Below are 20,642 nucleotides of genomic sequence, written 5' to 3' on the forward strand. Positions count from 1 at the left end.
AAATGCTATATGCCTAAACTTGTCAAAAGCAAACTGCGTCCCATTCAAGACAATAATTAAAAATTTGTCCCTAATGTAATATTTGTAGATGTCTATCTATCACAACACTAAATCAAACAAAAAACAGGGGAGAGAAAAAAAACCATTACGAAAATGGACTTACCAAATGCAGCAAATGGCGTATACAGTTAACGTAATAACGTACGTTATTCGAAATCAAAGTAATTTTTTGTGCTGTGGTTATTTTATTAATTTTACCAGAGACATTTATGTCTTTTATTTTACAAACTTACTACATGTCAATATTATTTTGTAAGTCAAGATGATAAATTATGTTTTTGGTTGTAAGATATGGTGACACACCACTAAGATCCATGCTAACAATAGAAAAAATTCACGCATGCGCCTTTTGTATATCCGGAATTTAGTGAAAGAGTGGTTGAAGGCAACCTTCCGTCTGTTTAGACACACGTTATCACACAAAAATGGCGTTAAAAAGGATACAGAAGGTATATTGAATATTGATATAAACAATTTTAGTTCTACGTTTCATACTGATGACAAGAAAAAGATTATTTTAATGTTATATCTTGTTTCCCGGCGACAGAGGGTTTACCTCCTCGAAGGCCATAGCCGCCATTTTAATTCATAGAAAACTATATAGCGTCGTATATCCGAATTTATTGGATGGTATTTCGTTATTTTATTGTATTTTATGATTAAATCAAACGTTTATTGAATAATATTTCCCCATAGGCTCTGTTTTTACGGAGAATTGTAAATTTAAGTAGCATGGGGAGTTTTGCAGTCGAGAGTTCAACGAGGTCGATACACCCAAGATTAAGTAAAAACGAAAATAAGAAATGTAAATTTGAACATCGGAAAGCGTGCAGCTAAAAATGGATTTACACTGTTCTTTTCTTATACCTGATTTCATTCTTGTTCTATTTAATGAGTCTGTTAAACATTATGCAAGGGAATAAGTGGTAGGCAAGGTGAAGATTAATGAAAAACTTCAATAACCCCCAGCGAATGACTGGCCCATGTAGTCTTGTTCAGGTTAATACTACTTTGCTTTTACTTGCTGACGTTTTTGTAATGAGTCATAGTGATGAAATTTTTGAAAACATGTATTTTCTTCACTCTTATTTATCAAGCTTGATACAGTATTACAAATATAAAGATGATAAGGATGTCAAGTGTACTTTTATAGATAGACAATTGAGATTTGTACTAAATAAAATCAAGATTAGAGCTTGCATGTGAAGAGTGGATTATGTGGGAAGTTATTTCCAAAATTAATCTGATGTGAAAGGGTTCATATTTCTGTGGATATAGGGAAATGAAGAATATTTATAAGATATATAAATCAATTTTGAAATTTTTAGAACATGATCGTTTTTGGGAATGTGTTTTGATAAAGTTCAAGATATTTTAGCCGTTTTAGATTTATAATATTACAGAAGCATTATTAGTAAACATGTATCACTTTTATTAATTAATTATTCACATTTGTCAATTAATTGTTTTTTGTTCAAGTGAATTAGAAATGGGACAATCAATTGATGCATCACTCAGGGTATTAATTTTGGAGATCTATGGATCGATACATTTAGCATTAATATGATGATACCTGAGCAAATGTTTCCAAAAATGCCTAAGCTTCATATATCAGCTATTGTTAGTCTGCGCACCTAATACTGTCAAAACTGTTATAAAGCTTATCTGAAGTGTGAACATTTTTTGGACTACCTGTTTATGACAAGAATAGTGTACACACCACAGGTAACATGAAAGTATTTTGTTCATTTTGCAATGCTCATTTGAAATATAATGATATCACGATGGACATGCAGTAACACATCAACAAATTGAATAAATTTAACGAGGCCGAATACAGAACGAGTACGCACGCTTTCGCGCAGCGTTTCATTTGTATTGTGACGTCATCTTTTTGCTTAGTTGACGCCATGGCGTGATAGTTTCAACTGTAGATATTCAGCGAAAATTGTTGAAAATATCTCGTTTGATGCGTAAAAATAATGTTATATTGTGGAATAAACATAAATGTCTCGAAGTATAAGCTATTGGTCGAAAACGTGAAGAGGGTTCAGCAAGCCTAGCCCTCTGTCACGTTTTCTTAACCCGCCTAAATATAGCTTAATTCATACATTTCAAGACAGTAACCATGTATTTTATATTAATGACCCTTAATATGTGAAGTTATATATTTTTTATTACTTAAATATGTCTGAATGTTTTAATAATACTATATAGACCACCTTTTTCGCCTTTGTCATATAAAAAATAGCCATTATCTGACGAATCTGGGAAATTGGGCATACAAAAATCAACTTTGATAAGACCCCTGGAACAAACCAGGAGGTAAAAGGTTTTTTTTATTTGACCATTTGATGCCCTTTAGCAATAACTTTAATTTGTAGAACAGAAAAAGAAATCCCTAGGGCAGAAGTTTTGAAAAAATGTTAAAAATTTGCAAAATTGATACATTTCAAGCAAAATCCCATAGGGTCCTATGTTAAAGATTAACAAACTTTGAGATGACCCCCTAAACAAACGGTGTGGTAAATGTCTTAAATTTTAATCTTAAAATAATAATTATATTGGTAGAAATTCATGTAAAAAGTTTCATCCAAAAATCTAGGGCAGAACAAATTAGACCCGGCCTCGTTAAAACCTTTTTTCATGCTTTCATTGAGTTACAATGTATCATGATATGTAATGTATCACATCTCAGGTATTGTGATATGTACCGAATCAGCTGAGTACAGTATCATTCCAGCCCTAAAGTGAATCCTATCCGTGACCCATTTCTATAGACCAAGTTTTTTTTCTGTTTGCAGGAGTTAACAGACCTTGGTCGGGATCCCCCAGCACAGTGCTCAGCAGGTCCAGTAGGAGATGACTGTAAGTCATAGTGAACCAGGAAGCATTCAAAAATAGTCAGAGCATGGCAAAGTCCCTGTACATTCAGTAACATACTCCATATTGTACTGAATCAGTTCACTGTTTATTCAAATTTGTGCAATAAAATTTTGATATGTGAAATAATTTAATGATATGATTGAGTTCCTAGGGCATAAAATTTCACCAGAAGGCTTTGCTTTCAATGTAGAATGGTAAATTCAAGTAACACTGATAAGGGGATTTGCAAAATAAACATTTTCTGTAACATGTTTCTTAGATATTTCCATGATGAAGCACCAAACTATATAAGCTGCCAAAGGGTTTTGATAATGTTAGCATATACATGTACATGTATTATGAAATACTAGTGATGATTCAGTTGATTAAAAATATTGTGCATGCTTACTTTGAATGACATGTTAAATGATATGCATTAGAATTGAACTTAAATACAGAGTTTGTGTTTGTTGCAATAATTCATCTTTTACTTGATAAGTTATACATTTATTCATTTCAGTATTTCATTGGCAAGCAACAATAATGGGACCGGTAAGTAAAATTCATCAAAGAAGTATGTATGCTTATTAGTGCTGAAACGAATACCATAAATTAATATTTGAATATTCATTACTTCTATTCGTACTAGAATATTCGTAGACTTTATCTACGAAGTATTTTGCATGTTTGATAGCTTAATTATTTGATTATATGTCTAGATTGCTTCAGCAAGTTAGTTCGATGTTGATACTTAACGCATAAGTATCCTTTGAATAAGTTGCGTATATATTTTTTGGCAAATGATATTGAGAAAAAAAAATACAATCAAACATGTTATAACTTCTTTAATTTACTGCAGTCCAATATGTAGAATTTTAACAAGGCTTTGGACTTTCAGTACGTCTCAACTGTCTTTTTCTTTTGTCAAAACAATTTTAAATGACACAGGTTTTAAGCAAAATATACACCGATTACGTAGTGGTAAATCAAAAGCCAGAAAATCTTGTTGATTTCAAAGAGCAATAGCTGAGTGGCCTACAGTGAAATATACAGGCCTACGTCACATTGCCATTTGACACAACTACTCAAAGTCAAAGCTTTTGTTAAAATGGTTCTAAATTGATCCAAAACTTTCAGCCATATTTGATTATAGCATTTGATATAACCAATGATGACCTCAATTCCGGAAAAGTCCCATTTTTATTGAAGCATCTTTCCGAAACTCGCACTCGCTTAAACACATTTAATAAAATATTTCAGTTGTTCTGCTATTATACATTCATCATATTAATGAATCGTAAAATCCAGAATGTTTGTCTCTGTCCAATGTACACCCTGCTTTTACATTCAATGTATGGAAGTCAGGTCAGAACTTCAGGGAAATGATTAATTTTACAAACAATTAGACCGATGGGTGTTTGCCTTTATAATGATTGATTAGGTTAGGTGGTGTGCCTATATATATAAAAGGCTGCTTTCAAGAACTGTTAAGAGTTTTCAAATGGCTAAAAAATAAATTTTGATTTATTAAAATAACTTTTATTCAGACTAAAATGTTCCCAAACCCAGTTTCTCTTTTCTATGGTGCGAAAAATAACTGGTTTACAATGCTGCTAATTGTGACTGAATATTTGAATACTAAAAATCTATTCGAATATTAGAAATTACTTTTCATTCACAAATATTCAAACATTCGTTTCAGCACTCAATGCATGTACATAGCTCAATCTAGTATGTATGTACTTTTATTGCTTGAATTATAAAAATGTTATCTTAAATGTCAGTAAAGTACAACCAACTTTTTTTTATCTCGTTAAAATAATTGGAAAGCTGCAAAAGTCCAAAAAGAATTTACTTATCTTTTTACCAAAAATATTAGCATAAAGGAAAATTAAGAATGATTGTTTTTAACTTTTCCTGTACATTTCATAAGATCATACTATTTTATATCTTTGTTCTTTTACAGTCAGATAGTCCATTCACTGGTGGTGTGTTTTTTCTAACAATACATTTCCCTACAGATTATCCATTTAAACCCCCTAAGGTAAGTGCACCGTCCTCATTCGTTCATTTCTGTTTTAAGACTATACATTTTAAGATTCCTATAAGAATTTTATGGTTGTGTCTGATTGTTTGATATCATGCTAAATTAAATTTTTTGTTTACAATGATAGAAATCCAACCAAACTCCTGTTAGCATGATGCTCTATATAAAAGGAATTTTTTGTTGTAGACTTATGTTATAATATAGTCCTTGGCAACCAATTTTATAACTAATATTCCTTTTTAAATTAACATTTCCTGATTGTGAGGTAGGCAAGGTCTGTTAAACTGTTGTATAATTTTCTTTAATACAATGAATGATTTCCTTCAGGTTGCCTTTACAACAAGAATATACCACCCCAACATAAACAGTAATGGAAGCATCTGTCTGGATATATTACGGTCACAGTGGTCCCCAGCTTTAACTATATCAAAAGGTACCAAGTGACGTTTCTTGCTGCTTGCAGTGTTAGGCATTGCTATCATGAAAAAAAATAAATACTAATAATATGTACTTGTTTCAACTACTTTTTATACTTTTGTAATCTTTCAATTTATACAGTTTTTGTGATATAAATTTGAAATGATTGGCATATTTTTTAACAGAGGAGTAACAAATAAAAGAGTTGTGATAATTGGAAATAGTTTATCTATTTCTGTGATAAAAGATTCCTGAGTTTGTAGTTTCAAACTTCAGCCTGTAAAATCTTTGGGATTCATTTTGTGCCTTTGTTATTACAGTACTACTTTCCATATGTTCATTGCTAACGGACCCAAATCCTGACGATCCTCTTGTACCAGAAATAGCAAGAATTTACAAAACAGACAGGGAAAAGTACAACCAGACGGCCAAGGAATGGACTACAAAATATGCCATGTGACATCATTATGACAGCGAAGAAGACAAGACAAAAATTTGCATATGATGTTTTGACATTTTCACTTTTTTCCCGTGGTATGTTGCACAAATATGTAACATACAAGCATTTTCCTGAGGCAGGGATCAATGATGAAGAGTGAATTTCTATGACTCCCAATCATTTTTTCCCCTATGGAAATTCTGTGGTTTAATAAAATGAAAGAAAAGTTGCTAAATTATACTAAAAAATTTATTTCCAGTAATTTAATTTTGTGACATGTTTACGTTTGGAAACTTTAATGACATTGAAATGCTCATGTTTTTTACCTGGTATGAATGATGTGCTAAAACAAATGAATAGTGATACCGCGGTAGTCATATTGTGTGTCCTGTTAGAGATCGGAACAATTTGTCAGGTCCATTTATATATTTTTTTGTCCAAGAGGCAGTGAATTTCCCCTTTGTTTATCAAATTTACCAGTGCATAACTGTATGTAATCTTTATGCAGATACTTCTCTAAGATGTTAAAGCGCCTGTATTGCTAGCCCACTTGTACATGTTAAGTTATTGTACCTATTTAAGGGAATCTTCTGACTAGTGCTAACATGGCCTGGATTGTTGTCCATGATAAAATTGCTGATATATATGTATTTGATTATTATTTCTAAAATTTGTTTTATTAATATGTTAAAGAAAATTTTTTCTTTATTATTTTGAAAATAAGAATGACCGTAGAACAGATTTAGCGCTACATTTACGTGTATAATACAAACAGCAGCCATGTTTTTTTTTTATTTCTGTATCAGGGGGATGTACTTCTCAGCTAAAAATGTCCTTTGTAACATAAAATTTGCATAGTTGAAATTAAAAAAATGGAATAATTGTAAGTGGAGTTGATTATTTATATTCTTTGAATGACTATATATTGAGAAACATTCATGTATTAATTTGCAGCACTATTGAGCAATGACATGCAATGCTGTGTGGAAGGAAGTGTTGGCAATTTATTTTGAGACTACAGACATCAGACACTCCTCTGGAAAACTTAACATGGTCTCAGAGACGGGAAGAAAATACTATGTTATTCTCACTCAGTGATGGAGGGATGGATCATCATCCTAGCCATTTTCTTTGTAGATGAATGTATAAAACTCCGCTGGTTTGTGATGTGGAGATATGACCATGTTCTGTTGATTAAAATTTCATTGCAAGTAGCTCGAAAAGCCTGAAAATTAATAACCACCCCCACTCCTCAACGGTTACCAGAAGAAAAAAAACTATTTTAAACAATGAAACAGGGAAACATGACAGTCATGATCATAAGGAAGGAAGAGAGGCCGGGATCTATATGATAGCTATAAACTGTTAACTCACTAAGCCAACCCAATTCCTGTATTGGCATTAGTCATTTCCAAATCGAGAGTTATTCCTCTTTTGGGTGTTGCAGTGGTGAATAATCTGGTCATTTTAAGACGTACCTTGTGGTTTTACCGTATAATTCATAAATTAAAGACTCAATATCTGAGACCCCCTTATCCCCTGAACATTCAAGCTTTGAATGCTTGCACACGTACATTACAATTTGAATAAAAAGTTTACGTTAATCCCCTTGATGTGTAAAAACGAGTATATTTTCAAAACTACTATGAATTATGTAAACTTCTACTGCAATTTGCAATATCTGCAACATGTATGTATACCTTTGAAGTACTTCAATAATGTTACATAAGAAGAAATAACACATGCTTCACCAAACAATTTTTTATGTAGGAATATGTTGTTATCAAATGAAACGGCTAATTATTTTGTTACCAATAATCTGCTTATGTGAATCCGGTGCTGCTTTAAAAAAAAAAAATTAGAGCAGAATATTTAATTCCATTTTGTATAACAAACTATAATCTCGAAAAACTTGGAAAATAGTTTTTAAGTATCCTTACTCTGTAAGTTTATCATTAAACCTAGTTGAAATAGACCGTAAAACAGCAATGTCACCCCGCCTCTCCCTGCATAGTTTCTCCCACCGGCAAACACGGACATAGGTCGATTTCCCCATAGGCAATAAAATCGCTTAGCATTCAGTCCACCTCTGCACAAAATTAGTGAAGAGTTTTCGAAAAACCGCACATAGGTATACTTATTGTAGAGCCCCTTTCCCCCACTTCTGCTTCCGGATTTCATCAACCGAAATTAATCTTAAATAGGAAAACTAACAAATAAAAATTTAACAGAATAAAAGAAATATAGTTTATATATCATTTAGGAGGTTGGATGATCATCAAATTACCAATATTAATCAGATTTGGCTTAAATTTTTAAAATTAATTTGTTTCGCTAATAACCATTACATGTACTTAGTTAAGTATTTTTTTCTTCTTTCTTTTTACAGAGCATGCATTTTTAAAGAAAATAGAATAAAAATATTTCCGTCCCTCTCCTTTATTCTAATATATGATAAATATAAAAAAAAAAAAAAGAATTGATCTGGATATATCTGTTGAATTTTGGTACACGATTTGAATGCATGTACACAATTTTTCTAAACTTATGAATAAATATAGTGGTTCACAAAACTGCACAAAATTAGAAGAAATATGTCTTGCATGTAGGCCTTGATGAATAAAGAGAGTCCTAACCACGTACATGCGCGGATCTAGAGGGGGGGTCGGAGGGGTCCCGACCCCCCTGGAAAATGAAAATTTATTAAATTTACATAGTAAAATTATCGCGAAAATATGCCTCGGACCCCCCCTGGCAAACACAATTATCTTTCGGACCCCCCCCCCCCCCCCCCCTGGAAAAATTTTCTGGATCCGCGCATGACGTAGGGTATAGAACAAGACACAGATACATAGCTGATGTATAAAAGGAGAATTTTTGATTTATAGAATAACAATTTATTTTGAATTAAAATACGTATTTACATGTTTATTTTTTCATAAAATATCAAAAAAGCGACTGAGACGTGGGACATGTGTATACCGTGTATTGAAGGTAGCTGTATATCTTCAAGAACACTATAAATTTCGTTAATTTCTCTTCAATTTTTATAGGCTACTCAAAAAGTGGAATGGGCAACTCCATCATAATTAATTTTTTTAAACCTGAAGAAAAATGTTCGCTGCTAGAAATTTAAGTTGGTGCGGGGGCAAGGCCCTGCAGGAGCTGTGCAGCATGCAGCATTCTCGGCTATTTTTTTTTTCTTGTATGTGCATAAAACGCATAGATTCAACCCCCTCCCCCTAACTTTTTTGCATAGTCAGACATCAACAAAGACCTATTTTCTGCTTTTCAAGATTTCTGACCCCCCCCCCCCCCCCGACACTTCCGATTTGCTTCCAACGCCACAGAAACGTAAGGACAGAAATAACTTGCATCGTAAATTGATTATTTTTACAGTCCCATTGTCAATCTCTGCATGGACCCCGCAAAAAATTAAAACTTTTCTGTCGGAAGCTTTTTTGCGCGGAAGTGACAATTCTCGCTAAATGCGGACACGCAATATTTTGAACATGCGGCGCTGATATGGCGGACTTTTTGTTTTCACTGCACTGTGTATGGCTAGGGCAGCGTTGACGTAGGTAGTATTACTGCACCGCATTGAATTGTGTAAATAAAAGGTGGTAAGTAAAACGTCTGAAAATGAAAGAGTACTTATTTATGAACATTTGCGATATAAGACATGATAAGTCAACTGTTTCAAAACGAATTGCCTCTGATTATATTTATAGTCATAAACTATAACGTTAAGTGCAGTCTGTATCATGTCAAGATCACAGGGACTCGGTTTTTCGGATATTGGAGCTTTGTTCTCGAAGATAAAACTGAGAGTAAAATTGGTAATCTTTTGTTTATTTCTATGTATTGCAAAAAAAATAACAGTAACTGAAAATCACTGTTTCAATCATCAATAAAAGTGATGAATGTACAATAAAAAAGAAACAGCGGATGTATATATATCCCCGAGCACCCAAACTCCGTCACCATAAGTAGAAAACCTCCCGCGTTTCTCTGTAAATTATTTTTTGTGGTTTTTATCATTTGCAATCACTAAATATAATCTGAAACAATATAATTTATAAAATTATTAACAAAAATATTTTTATTTTTATTCAAATAAGCCCACTGAATACGACGTTTATCACACGTGCTATCATAACTTATGAACCTAACTCCGTCACCCACATGCTCTATGATATGGCAGGGAATGAAGACACATTAACAATTTAGTTAAAACTCAATTTGTATCTAGGCCAAGTTATAATAAGTAAAAATGGTGCATACAATTTAAATTGTATTTAATTTCATCGAAATGAAATGATCGCCAGAATAAAAAATGGGTCCATGTAACAACAATCACAATGGCCTTTTCAGAATTTATGGATGCCGTTTGATTTATGTCCTTTTATATTTCAAATATTTTATATCATTAATTAATATATTACTTATTAAATTATTTATTTATTACATTTTTAGAAATGTAGCATATTCTAAATAGCGATATACCGGATATGTCTATATACCCTGTATAAGGCAAAAGTATCTGCATGAGCGATTTGACGTTACCATCAAGAGTAGTGCATAAAGGCTATTGCAGTCTGAAAAAAATGTATTAATTACCTTAATCAAAAATGTATTACATGTGAAATGTTTCATCTTGACCTCTCTAAAAATGGCTGACCACCGTAAATGATCGAATGGGCCCGCATGTCAGAAATATCGATATTTTAGTGCACCCGTGAAAAAGTTTTAGCTGATTTTACACAATTAATGGTGCATAAAATGAACATGGTTTAATTCTGTTATTTTTTGACATATTCTTAAATTTAACCGTTGCAAATTGTTGACATTTGATTAAAGATTTTTGACATGTAAAAAATGACGTCATAATCGTACTTGATTTCAAACGGCGAGGAGTTTCCCGAAAGTGACGGAGTTAGGGTAGTGACGGAGTTAGGGGGCTATGCGATATTGCAATGCACAGAAATTCACACAAGATTATCAACTTTTATTAATTTTGTTTTCAGGATTAAATGATTAGGAACTCCACTATCCGACAACCGAACCCCAGGCTCCTGTGATCAAGATGGGTGCAGTCTTGAAACGATTTAGAAAATGAACCTTTTCCTAGTATTAAATGCTGTTATTTTAGATGCTAATAAAGTAACTTATTAAAATAAATATGGTAATCAATTAAATAAGAAAATGTCAATGCAGGCATTTGGGAATGATGGGGCCACCTGAGCTTAATTAATTCTTATCCCCATTCCGTAATGTTAACGTTACATACCTATACTCTGTCAAAAGATATATATGCAGCACATTTTTTAAAATAATTCAATATGAAAAATTACATCGGGGTTCAAACGATGTTCATTCAATAGTATGAAAAAATCCCAAGGCTTCTTCTTCAAAATGCCCCCTCTAGCTTGTCATGTTTCATATACACATGCATGGCTAAAAATAAAAATTAAGTTTATGGTGATTTTTATTACAAATGAGATGGAAGTACCTCGATGACAATGTTGAAAAATTGTGCAAGGTATTCTGAGTTACTTCCGAATAAAGAAAAGATGTGGGTACATTATTTCCCATAATAAATCTCTGTAAGAAATCTGCTTTCATTCCTGTGAACTTTTAAGTGTGAAAAATGATAGTGTGTCAATGAAGATATCTTTGACATTGTCCCTTTCTGTTCATGTCCTTAAAATTTTTTACATATTAGGAATAAACAAATAAAAATCCTTTTCTTAAACACCCAACTGACCAGAAAAGCTTAAACTTTTGTGGTAGTACCCTCAGGTAGTTTAAAGTTTCCCTGAGAGTAGATAGGGGTCACAATAAGGGTTGAAATTTTACAAAGGAATAGAGAAATATATTTTCACTAGTAATCTTCTTATGAATAAACCAATGGGCAAGAAATCTGAAGGGGGGAGTTGAATCGATAAAAATCTCTGAAAATCTTTTCAAAAACTGAAAAAATAAACAAATGGAGCTTGATCAAGGTTTAACATAATAAATTAAAATATCTTATTAAATCTGACAAGATTTACTCTATGAATTGTCAAGATATTTTGTATTTGATATACCATAATAAATGCTGATTTGGGCAGATCGAGTTACAGCTAATGTTGCTTAGGTCAGTGATGTGAATATGGCCCTGGGCCTCTTGTTTAAATTGGCCAGGGGCTGCATAAAGGGAAAGAAACCATTTAAGGTGCTACAACCCTTAGCCTCAAAGTATTTTTTTCATCAGAAAAATGTTATTTGTCATTCAAACTTTGTCAATGTAATGAAATGAATAGAAATTTATTGATGGTATCCATGCATTAATGTACAAAAGCTATTGCAAATTTGCCGATGATGGATATAATGGAATAAATACCGTTATACAAGTTGAGATGAAATTGAAAGAAAAAAGGTTGTACCAGCTAGTGCATTGGTGGCTCGATCATACCCCTTTACATATATGTATAGTACTGTAGATCTCTGTGGAACCACGAAGCCAAGCATTTTGTTTAATAACTGATCATAAAATCAACACTATAAGACGTACTAAACAGGTTGGGACTAATCTCCCAAATGGGATATAATAGCCCAAATTGGATATAAATTTAAAGTGCAAAAAATATTTTTTTTTTATTTTAAAATTTTTGACATAAATCTGTGAATCAAATGCAACAACTTTTGGTTATTAATAAGAAGTTTTTCTATATGTCTGTAGTTTGTAAGATTGATCCCCAAGAAGTTTTGGATATACTGAGGGATCAATCTCCATAATAGTACAGCTATAGAAAAAGTTGTATACCAAAAGTTGTTGTATTTCATCTAATGCGGATTTATATCAAAAATTTTAAAATCAAAAATTTTTATTTTTTGCACTTTAAATTTATATATCCCATTTATGCTATTATATCCCATTTGGGAGATTGGTCCAAACCTATTAAACTTCTTTATATAAAAGGCAGATGTATGGTATGAATAAAAAAAAATCTGGATAATATAGAGGTATGGAACATGACTGAGGACTGGAGCTTGTTGAAATAACTGAAAAATTGTTGTACCTGAAAATTTGCATGAACATATCCAATTCAGTTAATTGTCATAGATATTCAGATGATGGGTAGTTAACAAGGAGAGAAAACTGATATTATCAAAATATCATGTGTATGCGCGCGGTAATCAAGAGTTAAATTGAATGAAAATTTTCTTAACGCAGGGTTTCAAAAGGTTATGCAAGAAATAACAGTAATCTAGAATGGAGGCTTCTTTGGGCTCCTAGAGGACAGGAATAGTAACTTATCTCTGTCTACACTTGATGTTCCAAGATAGGGAGGGGTACCTTTTGTTGACAGTTAAGATTTCCTCACCTAAAACAGACTCTGCTTACATAGCAAATTTAACTCAAGATCATTTTGGTCTGTGATCATATAATTTGGACGTCAGAACTTTGCTAAATCAATTATTAATCAGGTAACATTTTTAGTTAATATTTTGAAATTTTTTAAAATACTAATTCAGATAGTTGAATTTGATCTCACTAGAATTTACTGAAGATGTTGCAATATTATATAGCACTAACGTAAGCATATGAAATTCTTTATTAAGAACTTATCACTGACCATCATCAGAACCCTGCATGCTCCGTTCGTCTTACCATACTGGGTGGGAATCATCACAAAATAACTGCAGGGAGAAGGGTATAGACACCTGGGAATGTTCAAGATGTATATGTATATAAATACATCAAGTGAACCGTGAGGTCAATACTGCCAAGAATTCATGAGCAATACATAGTAAAACATTATTTCTTAATTTAATATTGAAAGAAAATTTCCTACCAGTATTTTTCCTCCAATATAAACTACATGTATATGTACATAACTATACATATCTTTTACAACAAGTATTTTTTTCATTGAAGAAAATGAGATAAATGCACCAATTTGTTTTTATTATTAACAGTACATATTCATTAATTTAATAATACATGTATTTCTAAGCTAATGGATTTAAGTTGCAAACTTGGTCATTTGGTAATTAAACCATTTTTAAAATTTTATATTTATACAATGTATATATAAGAGCATCATTCCTCATCTCACACAGCTACCATTTTATATTCATTAGTATTTTGTCTGTCACCATGACTTAACGTTGCCCTCCAAGTCCCAATGCACATGGATTTATTTATTAAAGAGCTGTTTTATTTTCTAAATGCTTTGAAATTTGAATGATGTAACTTTTACAATGTTGCAATATTCATGGCCCCAAGGAAGTAGCTGAAATTGCATGCTGGGGATAATTGGATTCGCACTATAACTTTTATAACTCTGAAATAATTATATATTCATTAAAATTTTGATTGAGTTCTCAGTTTTGGTTTAAAGTACTATTATCAAAAAGTTGAATATTTTTAATGGTAACCAGTAGTTTTGGTACATGTATATTGTTGGAGACAGCCCAATTCCTGCATGTGAGGGCTGTCTGAGCCCTGTAGCCTTTTACAGCATCAAGTTACTGAGGTAGTTTTCTCACTTTCAAAGAACTGTAATTAGATCTAAACTGTTTCACTGAAATAATGTCACATTTAAAACCCAAGGATCACGTCTCTCTGGCCTGCAGGTAATAGTACAATTATAAAAGCAGTTTGTTCTTCAACTTAAATACCGAAGATGGCAAATGATGTAAATGTTGATGTTTTGTTAAAAAAATGATTGATGTGGAAAAAATTATGTGGTGTTGGGTGATTTCAATCTATCTTCGGAAATGAAAAGATTTTCCTCAATTATGGTAAGTTAAAACAGCCGACGGAAGCCCGTGCTGAATTGAGAGGTGCAATTTGGGTCGGCATTCGTGGGATGTGCCCTTTGATGGGACGTGGAGACCCCACGATTATTCTAGCAGAGAGCTTTGTTAGTTCAAGAAATCAATATTGCATAGTGAAGCTGGGAATATTTCTTCTCTGCTAGCTACTATTGATGCTGGCTCAGTGAGTAGTTGGTGTTTAATGGGAATTTTGTGTCCTTTTCCAGCTACATGCCAGGTGATTTTTGTGTGCAGCGTGTAGATTAAACAGTTTCTTGGTAAGTACAGGTATGAAAAATAAAATATTTTTTTTCTTAATGAAATATTTTACCACATAGAAAAGCAATATTTAGTAATAAATAGTGATTAGGGATTAATTTGTAATTATTGATTTGTAAGATATGAATGTTAAACATTCTGTACAGATTTCAGAATTCATTGTTTCATTGAAATGGAACTAAATACCACTTTACATTGTTTAAACAACTGAGTCGGTATTCCAGTACAATTTGCTGGGGATTATGCTGATGTTCAGAATTTATTGATCAGTATGATAATGTAATTTGAATGACATTGTTGTCTTCTGTTATAAATGTTTGCGATATGTTGATGATGAAATGACCTGCGTTTCAGACCTGCCCTACCCAGGGATGAAGTCCGTGAGGAGCTTGGTTGTGTTCGGTTTGCTGTGTTGTCTGTCGGAGGCCCGACCTCATGAAAAGGTAGGCTGCTTCTAGAGACAAAGATTTACAATAAAATTTACGACAGTCATAACTTTTTTTCAGTCCCGTGGAATGATCCTTCATAAAATGGCAATTAAAGTATACAAAAACATTAATTCCAAATGATCTCCATCATTGAGTGAAACATTTGGCACCAGACGAATAATCAAAATTTATTAATTTGGTCGCGCATGTAATTCATAGGTTCCTTAGCACATTCACTGCAACATATAAATTATTAATTGGTACATGTACTCCGATCTCGTGGTAAGTTGTTCACAAAGATCTAGTGTTCAAAGAATCGTGAGACATCATAATTAAGACCTGCATGTTGGCCAATAGAATCTGCACATTTTTATATTGCTTTCTTTTTCACATTGTTTGCAGTAAATTTCAAGCATTGATCAGTCTGTCAGGCATGATCATTTTATTACTGAAGGAAGTATAGACTCGTATGGAAATCTTTTTATGAAACTTTGACTAGATTAGATTCCATAAAAACATGACAAAAAATTTTAAATTAGAAGTTTCTTTTTTGGAAATAAATATTAATGAAATAAAGTTGTTCTGAAAGACTATACCTTTATTAATCCACAGGCAATATCCAACCACACAAAAAAAAAAATACCAATAAAAAAATCCAATATAGCAATAGCAGAGAGTAAAGGTCAAGTTATAAAATCTTTCATCAACATCAGTGACATTTGGATATCAATGATTGTCTGGATTGAAAGGTTAATAATGCCCATCAATTAAAAGCATCTAGTTCAACCTTATGAAGGAACCCGGTCAAACTAACCAAGGAAATAATGTCATAATGAACGAGCAAATGTTATATGAATTCCATATTAATAAATTTGATGATGTTTTGTCAATAATCAGCATGAACATTAATTAATGGTACCAGTTTTGGACTTGCAAAGAGGAAAACAAATCTAATGAATTTGAAAATATTTATTTATTCTTGATTGTTACATGTATATCAATTATGCTGAATAATTGGTTAACTTTCACACCATCAAATACAGGGGGTCTTCTGCAAAGTTTTTTTCTCTTTCGTGCTTTGAATACTGGACCGGTAATTAGAAATTTAAATAAGAGAAGATATTGCGCATTACCGTCCTGAATACCGGTAGTCAATGATGAAAGATCATGGCTTCATCTCAAAAGCTTGGTGTCTCATTTAGATCTGTGGTTTTATTTTCTCTCTAATCACCGACTGTGTCAAAAACACAACAGAAATCAATAACAGACACTAATGAAGAAACCATTAGCAATGTTGAACATTAATAATTTACTGGAAACAAATTTAAGAATATTCTCTAATGTGTGTTCAACCTGATAGATTTAAAAATCGATTCTTAATGTTAAACTGGTTCAGGCTTCACTGATCAGAAATAGCTCATTTCTTTCCAGATGGAAATTATATTATCCTTTTAGCACCTTGAAATTATACATAGAATTCATGGATAAATTTTATGATTTTGTTTTATTGATTTACGTACCAAAATTTCATCACATCGTGACTGCAGTACTTTTCCTAGACAGCTGGCCTTTTTTCATCATTGTATGTATCCAGAATGGTGACGACCATAGTTATTAATGTGTAACTCTACCTAAATCTTTACTATACCATAATCTATGAACTGAATAACAACCCACACAGAAGACTAATGGTTGTTCCTCCAAGTGACTTACTCTCATTTAGATATGGGCCCCTTGGGTGTGTTTTGATGTCTGGATTGCAATATATTGTTGTCTGTGAATAGGTCTGCATTGAGTTGTTGCAGGCTCCCTGAATAAGGCTTTTATATTGATTTATTGACTGGTTCTCTTACCTCCTGATTGGGGCATGCAATACTGTCATTACTCAAACCTTGTAGAATCAGGGAGGCAAATGAAAGGAAGAAATGTTTTGTTGGACAATCTTATTTGATATAACAATTAATGGACCAAACTAAAAACAAAATGACAACAAAAAATTTACCAATTTGCCATTCTTTTCTTTAAGTAAATGTGTTTTGCCATGTTTGATTGTAGCTTATTGCTATTTTTTTGCAGTAATTAAAAATGTGGAGAAACTCCCAGGATTTATTTATTTGGTGTATGGGAAAAAGAAACTACACAATAGATTTTGTACAAAACTTGTAATCCATTGCAACCTATGTGTAACCATTTAACAAATATTCCAGAGTCAGAGTGTTTTCAAATACCCAGAAACAAAAAGATCAACACAACACAAAGATGTAACTTATGAATTTGAATCAAGTGTATATATTCTAAAGAAAAAATGGTGAAATTTTTTACCTACTCTCTTGCAACTCCATATGTTATCTTTTACAGATGACTGATCATTAATTGTCAGAATAAGAGATTAGACATGCGTCACAAGACTTAAAACGATGGTTTTTATATCATTCAATAGTATTAATGTTTTACAAACATGCACTTCTAATACACGATACCAAATGCATTTGTTTAATGTTTTATGTCATTTTGAGGTTTTTTACACCATTCCGTTGATTCTGAATCATTTTTCTTGAAAATCAAATCCCTGTTCACAGCAGGCAGATAGTTTTAGGATTACATGCAAAACTCGATTGATTTTTTCTGCTTTTTATACTTTAATCATTTTTCATTCATTTTCTGCAGTTTGTGGACGCCTGAAGAAATGAAATTTCCTAATTGCATCATGAATTGATTTTATGGTATTATATGTTCCAGATAATGAAAATGCATGCCAGAAATGGCCAAAGATATGCCGATATTGGCCCTAAAGTTATATAAGCTTTATCATTTATTGCGATGGTTGTTGAGTGTTTAGAAATTTCCTGTCACTGTTGCAATTACAGGGGTATGAAGTGTCGGGTAGTCAGGTATGATCTGGATGGTGAACGGTGCATATGACCTATATTACTCATGACCCATGAAGTGTATTAATTCATACGTGTATTGAAGGGATGAATTTCTGAAGATATTCAAAACTGTCCCAAGCTAATTTATTATTGTATAAATTGGCATGTAGCTTATTATTTAATTCACTATGGAATTCCAGTATATCTGTTATTACTGTGCAATAATCTGTTGATATTTTGCATGAAATTATAAATATCTTTTTAATAATTTTGCTGTCTTTCAAAGGACACCTGTTTCAGATATGTTGATTTGCATCTAAATCTGACAGACCTGACTTTTCTTTCATTAACTTTTCATATTTCTATTATTTACTTTGGGCAATATTTAGCATATCTTTAGAAATAGTCTGAAATTTAGTTTCTGTACGTTAGACATCAGACAGAATCAGTTTAATCATCTATAGAAACCTCTCATTCTGATAAGCACTGGCTCGCTGATTAGTTCTGTTTGAAGTCTGGAAGTCCTTCAGTGTTGATGGACTCTGCTGAGTCTGATGAACTCGAGATCTCCGTGTTATTGACCACTGATAGAGCTGTTGAAGCCCTGTACAGCCTAAATCAGTGAGATGGATGATTTCCTGCCTCACTACATACTTATTCTGGATGATTAAACAGTATCCAACATCAATTATACATGTAATATCGACATCAATGGCAATCAGACAACTTATCAAAGAATCATGTGATTTTTTTCATCACGGCAAGGTTTATCAATTGGTTTTTTGCAATATTTGTTATAAAACAATTATTCAGCATAGTCTGTGCATACCGGTACTTGCAACCATTTAAAGGGTTTGCAAATTAAATATAGACTATGATAGTGGCTATTTAATAAGTCGTAACTTAATATACAGTTTTAGAGAATTATACTTTATGATGATTACATAAGGAATAAATCAGTAGTTGAGATTTTTATCTATACCGTTAAGACTTTTGGTGATTTTATTATGGGTATATAGTCAGTTGAAAAGACCTGAATGAAATAAGGAATATTGTAGGGATTGGGAATTATGCTATCCTTCTCTGTGTTCACTGCAGCAGTATGTGTATCATAATGTATTCTATAAAGGCAGGAATAATTACCAGTAATTATGATTTAATTCTAGATAAAGAAAAGAGTATACCAGTAGCTCACATCTATTTTAGATAGAGTAAGAAATAAGTCAGTGCTTGATGAGACGCAAATCAGACAATGAACTGTCTGCCGTTTGTGAATACCAATTAGACAGGCAAAGGTACAGTAATCTGGTATTGTTAGAAGCTGTTGTTGAAGATGTTTACAATCCCTCGGGAGTCTTAGATTCCCCCATTTTCTCCATGCTGATTGCTCCTGACATACATGGAACCATGGCCTTCCTTGATTGAACAGAGATCTTGTTCCCCCTAATATGGAGATCTGATGCTTACAATTGATTTTCTCTCTTATCTCCACCAAGTCGAGTGGCAGATCTATGTGTAGTTCTTTGATGTCATGGATTCAGATAAATGTTTTGTACAGATTAAGATATATTGTGGTTTCATAAACATTTGTGGAGGTTATTATACCCCCGCAAACGAAGTTTAGGGGGGGATATTGGTTTCACCCTGTCCGTCTGTCCGTCTGTCTGTAGACGCAACTTTGTCCCCCCTATAGAATTTTTTATTACTGCATGGAACAGTTTGAAAATTTGTACATATGTTGAACACCATCTGAAGATGTGCACCTGCAATTTTTTTTAAGATCAGACAAGATTTAATGATTTTATGACAGTTTTCATTTTCCTTATTCTACATATTGTACACTAATGTTGAAAAGTAAGGGAGGTAATCCTTACAGATTTTATTAATTAATTGATAGAAAACACTCTAAAATATATTTATATAAATACATCCAGATGAAGTTTTTTGTCTTTATGTCTTAATTAATTAAAAAAAATTATTTTTTATAAGTATTCTATGAACTGACAATGCAAAGTTTTTGTTTGTCAATGATAAATTCTTAGGAGCTAATAAGAACATCAAAGACAAGTGTGGCTGAATTCATCTGTCCCAAGGCAGCCATTATCTGAGCCATGGTTCAGATGGAGCATGTGTTTAGGGGAAATTGATAATCTGTAAAGAGGGTGATGGTTTTGGGGCTATTTTAAAACTGTTTCATGTAAACCAAAAGGTCTATCATTATAAGGTAATAAATAATTTAATTATTAATAAAGAAGTTAAACTATTTTTAGAGGTTGTTTAAATTTATTTGTCAAGTAAATTGATGAAGTGACCCTATTGGACATTAATTTAAATGAAATTCAAAATTACTGATATGATTGTAGTGTTTTGGCAATTTTAAAATTGTTTGTAATATTAAATTTTCTTTTTTTACATATTTTTACATAGTA

The 20,642-nt window shown here is 32.4% G+C and overlaps 2 protein-coding genes across 5 annotated transcripts in view; both read left to right on the forward strand.

Moving 5' to 3' along the window:
- Nucleotides 1–358: 358 nt before the first annotated feature.
- Nucleotides 359–6,715, forward strand: LOC128167180 (ubiquitin-conjugating enzyme E2 2). Its single transcript, XM_052832754.1, has 6 exons — nucleotides 359–509; nucleotides 2,865–2,928; nucleotides 3,446–3,477; nucleotides 4,892–4,969; nucleotides 5,300–5,405; nucleotides 5,710–6,715. The coding sequence occupies exons 1-6, from the start codon at nucleotides 486–488 to the stop codon at nucleotides 5,847–5,849; spliced, it is 444 nt and encodes a 147-aa protein (XP_052688714.1). The 5' UTR covers nucleotides 359–485; the 3' UTR covers nucleotides 5,850–6,715.
- A 2,621-nt stretch (nucleotides 6,716–9,336) lies between these two features.
- Nucleotides 9,337–20,642, forward strand: part of LOC128165449 (follistatin-related protein 5-like) — a 32,989-nt gene continuing 21,683 nt past the window's right edge. Inside the window, exons 1-3 of one of the 4 annotated variants that reach the window (XM_052829991.1) lie at nucleotides 9,337–9,451; nucleotides 14,864–14,924; nucleotides 15,270–15,358. In XM_052829991.1, coding sequence (XP_052685951.1) covers nucleotides 15,287–15,358 — 72 coding nt within the window. In that variant the 5' untranslated portion in view covers nucleotides 9,337–9,451; nucleotides 14,864–14,924; nucleotides 15,270–15,286. Of the gene's footprint in view, nucleotides 9,452–14,465; nucleotides 14,622–14,643; nucleotides 14,925–15,269; nucleotides 15,359–20,642 lie in introns of those variants that run through there. The other 3 variants (XM_052829989.1, XM_052829990.1, XM_052829992.1) reach the window with 3 other exon arrangements.

Source organism: Crassostrea angulata, chromosome 10, assembly GCF_025612915.1.
Source record: "Crassostrea angulata isolate pt1a10 chromosome 10, ASM2561291v2, whole genome shotgun sequence".
NCBI classification, from domain to species: Eukaryota; Metazoa; Mollusca; class Bivalvia; order Ostreida; family Ostreidae; genus Magallana; species Magallana angulata.